General features: G+C 36.5%; 1 protein-coding gene across 1 annotated transcript; it reads left to right on the forward strand.

Moving 5' to 3' along the window:
• On the forward strand, positions 1-6118 carry LOC125476191 (kinesin-like protein KIN-8B). The gene is made up of 14 exons (XM_048582009.1): positions 1-446; positions 530-601; positions 743-859; positions 1011-1099; positions 1409-1553; positions 1642-1737; positions 1957-2048; positions 2569-2817; positions 2906-3056; positions 3485-3547; positions 3630-3866; positions 4225-4329; positions 4429-4542; positions 4892-6118. Exons 1-14 carry the CDS (start codon positions 399-401, stop codon positions 5432-5434), a joined length of 2121 nt encoding a protein of 706 aa, XP_048437966.1. The 5' UTR covers positions 1-398; the 3' UTR covers positions 5435-6118.
• Positions 6119-7802: the final 1684 nt, after the last annotated feature.

Consider the following 7802-nt stretch of genomic DNA (forward strand, 5'->3'; position numbering starts at 1 on the left):
CCCGCGTTAATTGCCGTGAGCAGTAACCAGCCGGTCCCATTTATTACAAATACGTTATCTTACTACGATACGCCGGAGAGCACCGAGTATTTTCCCCTCTTAGCTGACAGAGATTTTGTCCTTTTCTCTCCCGCAACGCGCCCTTGAATCGTTCGTCCCACGTCTTCTCGCTCTTCGATGTCCGAACAAATTGTCATTTCCTGAAATCTAGAGGAATTTTGAAGGAATCCGGAGCAAATGCGATTTCAAAAGCTTAGAGAATTTTAAATTTGCTTGAATTTTGGAAAACGAAGACTCTGAAATTCAGCTGCTTTGATCTGCTTCGATCCAAGGGTTTTAGTGGTGGTGCTGCTGGGGGCGGAAGCTGTGGTGGTATGGGAAACCGATGTTGATCGAACATGCCGAGCATTAGAGCTCCGGCGACGAAGAAAACTACAACACTTACGGTTAGTATTTGCTGCTGTGTAAATTTCATGGGCATTGCATTGCCTTGGTTCAGGTAATTGATTTCGAGCTCGCATTGCTGTAGGTTGCTGTGAAATGCAGGCCGTTTAGGCAGAGAGAGCGCGGCCGCGACATTGTTCGAGTGATTGACAATAAGGTTTGTGCTGGCTTAGACTTAGAACTTGTCTAATTTGAATGATATTATTATATATATAGATATATATATATGTGTGTGTGTGTGTGTGTGTGTACAAATATATGTATGTATTGATTTGGAATTTGAAATTTTTACTTGTAGGAGGTGCTTGTGTTAGATCCTGATCTGTCAAAGGACTACCTTGAACGAATACAGAATCGAACAAAGGAAAAGAAGTATTGTTTTGATCATGCGTTTGATCCGGTTTCTTCTAATTTGGTACATGAGTACTGAATCTTATGCTTTTTTATTTCTCATGATTAGTTATGGTGTATATATCTGCTTGAAGCACTTTGATTTAGTATAGTTTCTATATTTTTTGGTTGCTTCTAGGTAAAGTATATGTCTTGACAATGTTTAATATATCCAGGATGTCTACACGAAATGTATATCTTCCGTGATCTCTGGGGTTGTTCATGGTCTCAATGCAACTGTGTTTGCATACGGTTCTACCGGGAGGTACTAAAGCGATATATTCTTGTTTTTTATTTTTCACCTCTCATGGTCTCAAGGTTTTGCTTGACTTTACCAGTTGAAGCAATTTGCATTTTTTGCAACTCATCCCTTCACCATCACTCAAAAATCTAGACATTGCGTATTTGACAAAGGTTATTAATTAGGTCAACGTCTAGATGTGCGAGTTCAAAAGAACCATATAAGTAAAATCGGGATGCTTTCTTTCGGCGTATGGTCTCACCATTCATGATTTGCATTATCCATTCCTGGATATCCTCCAGAATGTCTTAAAATTTCTCTGTACATTTCCAGTGGTAAAACTTATACGATGGTCGGGACACAAGATGATCCAGGACTCATGGTTCTCAGTCTGCATACAATTTTTGATCTAATAAAGAAGGACAAGAGCTCTGATGAATTTGAAGTTACCTGTTCCTATCTTGAAGTCTACAATGAGGTGGGACATGCAACTTATGAAGAAATTTAATTTATTAACAACGCCTGTGTTCTTTTTTAAAAAGATGTTTCATATTTTATTTATTTAGGTCATCTATGATTTGCTTGAAAAGTCATCTGGCCATTTGGAACTCAGAGAGGACCCAGAGCAAGGAGTAATTGTTGCTGGGCTGAGGTGTATCAAGGTTGACACTTAGCCATCTATTTGCATCTGGTTTGACTATCTGTGAATAATTGTCAATCTTTTCCGTATTTTTATTTTTCCATTTGTTAAATGTAATTTGTTAGTTCTTTTGGGTCTCTTTCTAGTACTACTATGAAAACGGTTCTTGAATTGGACTAACCAATTATGTACTATGGGAAGGATTCTTACCCATCCATTGTGAATTGTCTTACTTATTCAGGTACAATCAGCCGATAAGATTCTTGAACTCTTAAACTTGGGGAATAGCCGACGGAAAACTGAAAGTACAGAGGCTAATACAACATCTTCTAGGTAGGCTGAATTCATTTGTGTGCTGTGGACATACCATTATCATTGTTGTCCATTTGAGTTTTATCATGCTTTGGACAGTAGGCTGTACTTGGAAACCACTGTTCTTCCGATTTCATTGCTCTAAACCTTCTATACAGATTCTACCATACCTTAGGTACCAACAACTGGATAGCTTTGTTAGGTTTAGGTGCGTGTTCAATAGGTTCTATGAACCCTTCTGTGGTCAGGTGTTTTGGTTATACTTGCATATGATTTGTTTCAAACAGTGAATCACATTTTCAACTATTTAAAATGTACTGCATCAAATATAATAGAATATTCTATGTGGAGTTCATTTTCAGAAGTTAAGGATATTTTAAAATCTAATGCAGATCATAGAAGTTACAATACTAGTAACAACCGGTTTAAAGTAATGCGTGCTATCATTTTTAATATTTCCACCAAAATCAGCAAAACCACTCTAAATTTTGAAAATAAAGTGTAACCTTATTATTCATACAAAGTTTTTCCCATTAACCAGATCACATGCAGTGCTGGAAATAAAAGTAAAAAGGAAACAGAGAAACAAGTACCGTAATCAAGTAATGCGAGGAAAACTCGCACTTGTGGATCTTGCTGGTAGCGAACGAGCTTCGGAAACAAACAGTGGAGGCCAAAAGTTAAGGGATGGAGCAAATATTAACCGTTCACTTCTTGCCTTAGCAAACTGCATAAATGCACTTGGGAAACAGCAAAAGAAGGGTCTTGCTTATGTTCCTTACCGTAATAGGTATATGATTGTAATTTTTAATCCTGAAGTCCTCCCTGCTGCCGTAGTTAGCTTCCTACTACTGTAGTTAATGTAATTAGTTTTGCAGCAAATTGACACGAATACTCAAGGATGGATTGAGTGGCAATTCTCAAACGATCATGGTTGCAACTGTATCCCCTGTGGACAGTCAGTATCATCACACTGTGAATACCATGAAATATGCTGATCGAGCAAAGGAAATAAAGACACACATCCAGGTGAGAACCAAATATGCATGAAGACATATTCATTTTGGATCATCAAAACATGATTAAGTGATAGTCCAATTCCACATTGAAGACAATTAATGTTCAGTTTTCATTCTATGATAGATTAATCAATCTGCTAATCTGTCATGGTCTCATTTATAGTAAGCTGTTAAGAAATTAAGTTTTTAAAATTGGTATTGTGCTTTAGCTTTCCACTTAGGTTGCATACTTGCTTGTGGTTCTTTGTTGATTGATTTGTCTATGCTGCATATTGCCTTAGTTTAACTGCCAATTTTGTCTTTCATATGGGTTTCTATGCACTAATTTGTTGGATTTGCAGAAAATTCCTTTTCTTGTACTTGTGTATCACTGGCTAGACTGGTACTTTTAAATATGCACTGAATTTCTAAGAACAATCATGTACGTTTACTTCACAGAAAAACATTGGCACTATTGATACCCATGTATCAGACTACCAACAAATGATTGACAGTCTTCAGGTGAGTGGTTGAATTGGTTTGATCTATTGGATTTTATTTATAATTTTTATTTTCTTGGAAGATAACCTATTTCGGATTGCAGATTGAGGTTTGTCAATTGAGAAAGGAACTAGCTGAAAAGGAATCACAGCTAAGTGTCAAACCTGTTGAAAATGCTGCAGACGATGAAGTTTCTTGGTTGAATATTTTGAGCCATGAAACCAGTGAAAATGTTCAGGAAAGGATAAACTTACAGAAGGCATCATTTGAGCTTGAGGAAACCAACCTTTGTAACCGGATTGAACTCCAACATCTTGACGATGCTATAGCAAAACAACAGGTTAGAGTGTCCCACTTACAATGCAGCTTTACGAAAAAAAGTTTGTATTCTGCACATTATGTCTTTTTGCACCTACAATTCATCTCAATCAGTTCAGTGTTTCTGCTCCGAAGAAAAGCCATGACATTCCTGAGAAACAACTTTGTTATGGACTATTAAGTTCTTTTTATTCCCACTCTCCTTGTTTTGTAAAGAGTTTGTAGGTTCAAGCAGATCTGGAGATGAAGTTATGTTAACTTTCTTGCATTTATTTACTTTATTGGGGAACTGAATATGATATGATTATTGATAATTCTGAGATAATTTTTTTTTTACTGATAATATAAACTAATTCATGAGTACCTCTTCTGTGTTACAGGCTATTGGAAACGATAGTGAAATTTTAGAGGCCATGAGAATGAGGCGGCAAGTTATTTTGGATAACATCCGTGACAATGATGAAGCTGGTGTTAATTACCATATGGTAATATCTCAGCTGTAGACTGTAGTCAAACTCGCAAAAAAAATACAACTTTATCAGCTTTTGATTTTATTGCCAAGTTACCAACTCTACTTTTTGTAGGAAATCGAAGCAAATGAGAAGCATCGATGCCATCTTCAAAATATGATTGAGGAGGCCATTAGTAACAATGGAAATAAAACGTACTTGCGTATTCTTAGTCAATACAGGCTCTTGGTGAGTTGATATTAAACCCAGACTGAATATACATATACTGGACCTTGACAAAATAAATTAGTAAATGACTGTTTTGAGTTGAATATGCATTTATTTGAAACTCGTTGCTAAAAAAACTTGAGCAAGATCATTGGTGTAGATTTTATTTCTCTCAAGATAAATGTTTATCTAATGCCAATGACACAATTTTTCTTAAGAAATTCTTAAGAGTTGCATTAGCATACTGCTAACTGTTATGAGTTGCATCAGTAATACCAATTGTAATATATTCTAAAGCTCGATTTCTCAGATTTACATATTGGCGGTAAACTTTCTGTTAGGCGTAACAGTTTTACTTCAATTAATATAGGGAATGGCAAATACTGAGCTTCAATTTGAAATGGCAATGAGGGATCAAGTGATTAACAGCCAGCGGGAAGCACTGAGAAACATGTGGGACTTGCTTATGGGGTTAGGACTTGATGAGAGACAGATCATGGACCTTGCATCTAAGAAGGGAATAACAATAGAAGAAGACTCTACAACGACACCCCATCTGGGCCTTTCTGTTAGGGAGCAGTCACCAGATTTGGATTCCGGAAAATATGCTTCTTTTGGTCCTTGTCGTGCCATGGGGCGTTCGTATTCTAGATCATCTTCCACCTTTCAGCAGTCTCAAGAGTTAGGTCTGAGGTCATTTCCCCAGGGGCATTTGGATTTGACTCCGTCCTTTTGCAGAGAGGAACACCACAGTTCATATTATTTACTGTCACATGACCATTCTCCTCCAGCCTGTATGTGTACAAGGACAAGTAGTGAGCACTGGGTTGGTGGAAGGTCAAGTTCGTGGTTTGGAACTATGGATAAACATCCTCAAGATTTGCGAAAATCATATCCAGTGAGACAGAACTGAAGCTTCAGCAGATTGTGAAATCTGTATACCAGCGGCATCTCAGTATTGATTTTACCAAGCAGAACAAGGTATTTGCACATGATTATCCTGGTGGAGTGCTTGTTAGCCAAGTAGATTTATATGTAGGCCATGTGGTACAATTCAAGGTACACGTATAGCCCATTCAAACAAGGTCAAAATACTGAAAGTCTAAACCTTCCAACTGCTCAGATTTATCCCACGTTCTTTTGGTTCCAATAACCCTAACACCCAGGCCTCCCTTCTAATCTTCGGTAGCCTCGTTCTCCTTGTATTTAAGTTTTACCCCTTATCTTCCCTTATCGTTTTTGTCTGCCATCTTCTTCCCTGCATGTACACGTGTGTAGTAGATTTACGGTCTCTGTAAGGTTAACTTGGCAGGTGATTTTACTGACTTAATGTTAAGAGATGGGGGTTTTGGATAGGAGGAAGAAGAGAAATGAAAGGGGCCAGTTAAAATGGGTATGTCTGAGTCTTCTGACACTCCGACTCGCGGAATGTGGTTCTGGTGCTGTGTACATATGTTATGAACATGCCCGGCTGATTATCAAACTTATTACTACTTTGCTGTGTACTAATTAGTTCGTTTGTTCAAAATTGGAAGTACTTTTGTGTGAGTGAAAAAGTGCACAGCTTACTTTTAAGTGAATCCTTTTCTTTTTGGGAGATGATTTTTGCACGCCCATTTGCCCGTTCTACACATCCATATTCTTCCCCACAATTAAACATGGGTGTGCAGGGGAGGAAATTAGGTATTTAGGAAACTTACGCAATTGTTGACTGGTTTAGGTGTTGATGTTAAAAATTCCCATGTTGATTTTCTTTCCATTCTATTCCCTTCTCAACTTTACTTTACATTAATTGTTAAGTGGAAGGGGAATTTGTGGGCATCGAAAGCTCATTAAAATGCAAGGCATGATTGTTTTCTGTTACTGGGGTAAAACTTCATATGCTAAATTACGTGTAGAAGAATCCACCTTGGGATTTTTCAAACGATTTGGATTTGGGGATATGAAATTTTTCGTGAGATTTGGTTTTTGGATTAAATCTTAATTGTTGAACATCAAAGTAAAGATTGACAATATAGTGATAAAAATTTGACATATAACGATCAAACAACGAACAACTCAAAAATGACGATATTATCATCATGATCAATATTAGTAAAAATAAATGTGTAAAATTGTAAAACAAAGGATTTCGAGTCTCTGCATTTACTTGCATTTAATATTCTTAAGGAGCTGTACGCGATGAGTGAGTTAGCCAATAAAATTGAGGAACTTGGACTTGGAATCGTTGAGAGGGGGAAGTGAGCGGATTCTGTGTTGGAGAATTGGAAGACGGAAGCTGCGGGGAAGAAGAGGAAGGAGGAAGAGTAATTCTGTGTTGGACTTGGAACTGTGCTGCAACTTGGGTTTTTTGTTTGTTATTTATTTATTTATTTATTTGGTTTTTTAATCCACATGGCGATACATGAATAGTATTGACCCCACATCATGCTATATCAACCAACTAAAGGAAATTTTAACGGAATTGGACGACAAAGACTAAATTGATGTGTTAGGTCAATTTCAAGGATGAAATTGATCCATTTTCAATTTCAATGACTAAATTGATTGATTTTCAATTTCAATGACCAAAATGATGAATTAGGTTAATTTTAGGGACCAATAATGATGGAAGAAAAAAAGTGTTTTATGATTGTTACCTTTTCAGTTCTCCCTAAAATTTATACACATTTTTCATAGAGGTTAATATTTGCATTCCCTTCTATCCTTACCTTGCATTCGGGCGAATAAATTTAAGATTACTAAATAATTATAAAATAACATTGAAATGATGGAATTTAGTTTCTAGAATTTATATATTTTATTGTTTGGTTAACCTAAAAGAAGAGTCAAATTTAAGTACAAGATATAATTAGGAAATGTGTTAGTAGTGGCAGTGGAGAGGCTGCGATGATGACGATGGGTAGTGGTGGCGGCAGGGACGAGGGAGCCAATAATATGTGATGGTGACGACAACTATGATTGTGGGTGATGACGGTCACTCATGATTGAGTTTTTTTTGTATTTTACTTTTTAAACTCTAATTTATGAAAATTCTAAACTGACAATTATTTATATTAAATTTAACTTGGGAATTGAAAGGCTTCAAATTCTAAGTTTTTTTTCTATGTAAAAATTTTATGTTTACGAATCTAATCAAAAATTCGAATTCATAAACATAAAAATTAGTACAGAATTAATTTATACTAATTTGTGTCCAAATTTCAAATTTATCGGCACAAAATCATTTTTCATTCAGCCAAATGAAGGTGCATTCCCACGCATTGGCCATCTCACTCACT

This window comes from the organism of the source record quoted next, unplaced genomic scaffold (assembly GCF_019419815.1).
Source record: "Pyrus x bretschneideri cultivar Hongxiangsu unplaced genomic scaffold, Pyrus_bretschneideri_v1 Contig18, whole genome shotgun sequence".
Taxonomy (NCBI): Eukaryota; Viridiplantae; Streptophyta; class Magnoliopsida; order Rosales; family Rosaceae; genus Pyrus; species Pyrus x bretschneideri.